Source organism: Eurytemora carolleeae, unplaced genomic scaffold, assembly GCF_000591075.1.
Source record: "Eurytemora carolleeae unplaced genomic scaffold, Eaff_2.0 scaffold3, whole genome shotgun sequence".
In the NCBI taxonomy this organism is placed as follows: domain Eukaryota; kingdom Metazoa; phylum Arthropoda; class Copepoda; order Calanoida; family Temoridae; genus Eurytemora; species Eurytemora carolleeae.
Genome location: NW_019397377.1, coordinates 756775 through 759069, shown reverse-complemented (window position 1 = coordinate 759069; position 2295 = coordinate 756775). Strand labels below are relative to the sequence as shown.

Here is a 2295-nt window from a genome sequence, read left to right as displayed (position 1 = left end):
AATTATCGTGCGTGTTCATCTTCTTTTTAAACTTTACACCATCCGCCCTCCCTCAGTTTGGGGTCTCCCTTGAATATGCCGGGGTCTCCGGTAGCACTCCGGTGATGATGGTTTCTTCCTGCAAATTTGCAAAAATTAAATTGTTTTTTTTTTGCAAATCTAGTTAAATAGTAAAAATGTTTGCAAAAAAAGTCCAAAAAAGATAAAATATACTTTTTTGAAAAGCCTTTGACCATACCATTTCAAACATGCAACAAATGTTGCAAAATTTTTAGCAGGAATAGGGTTAAAGACTTGAAACAATATATTCGATATCTGAAAGTCAAGTTAATTAATTTTATTTTCAAAACCAGACAACAATTTGTATTTTGTCCTAAGGAGCTCGATAGCTTTAGGAAAGAAAAATGATTGATATTATTGAAGACCCTGACTTCACAACTGTACGAAGAAAATCAACAATTAGATCAAAAGAAAAACAAAACTGTCTAACAAGGCAGAATTCTTCTGAAATATTGAGAAAAAAGTCGCAAACTGGTGTTTCGGCATTTTTTAATGAACGAAAGCATTTTCAGGTAAATGAAGCTAAAACAGGAACAAATATTATAACAATTGTGAGTTCTTGGTCTATAATAAAATTGTAAAGAATGACAATGTTGTTTAAGAAAACTGGCAAAAATAGCCATTTAAAAAAATAAAAAACAATTCATCTTTTCAATTATCAAAAAAATTATATCACCAATACAGAGTCTTTTTCATGATTAATTGTGAAAAATTCAAAAAAAAGTATGTCCGTTTTTACACTTAATTAAACCCACTAATGCCCTTTATGATATGAAATATTTTAACATGGTGTCCAGACATTACATAGATTGATATTTCATAGACAAGACATTTAATAGATGGACATTTCATAGATGGACATATCATAGGTGGATACTTCATGTATATTATGACATTTTATAGATAACGCATTTCATTTTCATAGATAAGATTAATCATTGGCATTTTCAAAATTCATGAATATTGATATACTATACACCATTTTAAGATAAAAGAAAAAAGATTTTGTCGTGTGTGAACTGTGTTAATTATGAAATGATATGAAATGTAATATAAAAAACTCTTGTTAGATTCTCGCAGCTGAAGCAGCCAATCTTGGTCTCTTTACAGTTGGTTTCTGTGCATCTCTTTCGTCGTTTGCTATACCACAGCTTCTAGTGGGGGAAGGGGGAGTGCAGTTAGACGAGGAGGAATGTTCTTGGTTTGGTGGGTGAAATATTATATATAAATTATACTTAAGTCGTTGGATGTAAACCCATGATATCACAGTTAACTAGGGTTTCCAATCGGAATTCCGTTGCGCGCAATGGTTGCTTCCGCTTGCGCCATTTCATTGCACGCAATTGCGCTATAATTGCGAAAAAGAAAGCAATTAAATATTCGCGGAATTTCGTGGAATTGCGCGGAATTGCGTGCATCGGAATTGGTTTCATATCTAAAAATCAATAATTTTAAATATTAGACTTACAAATTTATGCAGCAGATACAAGAATGGAATTAAATTTCTCTGTTGATTTTAAAATAATCGAGGCCATGGAGTGTCACTAGTTTCAATAGTTTTCAAATTTTAAAGTTTCATTTCTTGTGGTTAAGCTACTAATTAACAATTTTCATCCAAAGGTATATGGCGTCTTGGCGTTGTCCCAAATAAAAAAATAAATAAAAAAGTAGCATGAAAAAAAATTAAGCTGATGACTCGAACAGGAAACAATGAATAAAAATATTCTGGAAACCTTTTATCTAACGCACGCTTGTGTACTGTACCGGTCCCTCTAGGCTTTTACCTATGTATACATGAATTCTAATCCATCAAACTTCTTTGTGATAGACTGTTTATGCTACATAAATGTTCTTATTTAGAAAGCTTTCGTGGATAAACCGTAAAAATTATGTTTATATCTTTAACTAAAGAAAATCCTTATAATATAGCAAACTATAGCATTATATAGCAAACTCTGAAAAATTTTGCTATTTATTTTTATAGATTCTTATCCATCGAACTTACATTTATGCAGAGCTTTACACAGAAGAGGAATAGTACACATATTTAAATCTAGACTATAATACATGATTTGAATTATCAAATTTCTATGCAATGTAATATGCACAGGGGGGCTGGAACTTAGATACCCCCCTCTACCTTCCTTCCAGTCCAGTATTTTGCTTGCATTTTAGTATTAAGGCTTTTTTTTAATAATTCTTGAAAATACGGTTTCTTTGATGAAATTAGTAATG

The 2295-nt window shown here is 31.4% G+C and overlaps 1 protein-coding gene across 1 annotated transcript in view; it reads left to right on the top strand.

Annotated features, from left to right (window-relative positions):
• Nucleotides 1-235: 235 nt before the first annotated feature.
• The window catches only part of LOC111713862 (probable metabolite transport protein CsbC), a 17348-nt gene continuing 15288 nt past the window's right edge, over nt 236-2295 (top strand). Inside the window, exons 1-2 of the mRNA XM_023488827.1 lie at nt 236-572; nt 1131-1266. Coding sequence (XP_023344595.1) covers nt 405-572; nt 1131-1266 — 304 coding nt within the window. The 5' untranslated portion in view covers nt 236-404. The remainder of the gene's footprint in view (nt 573-1130; nt 1267-2295) is intronic.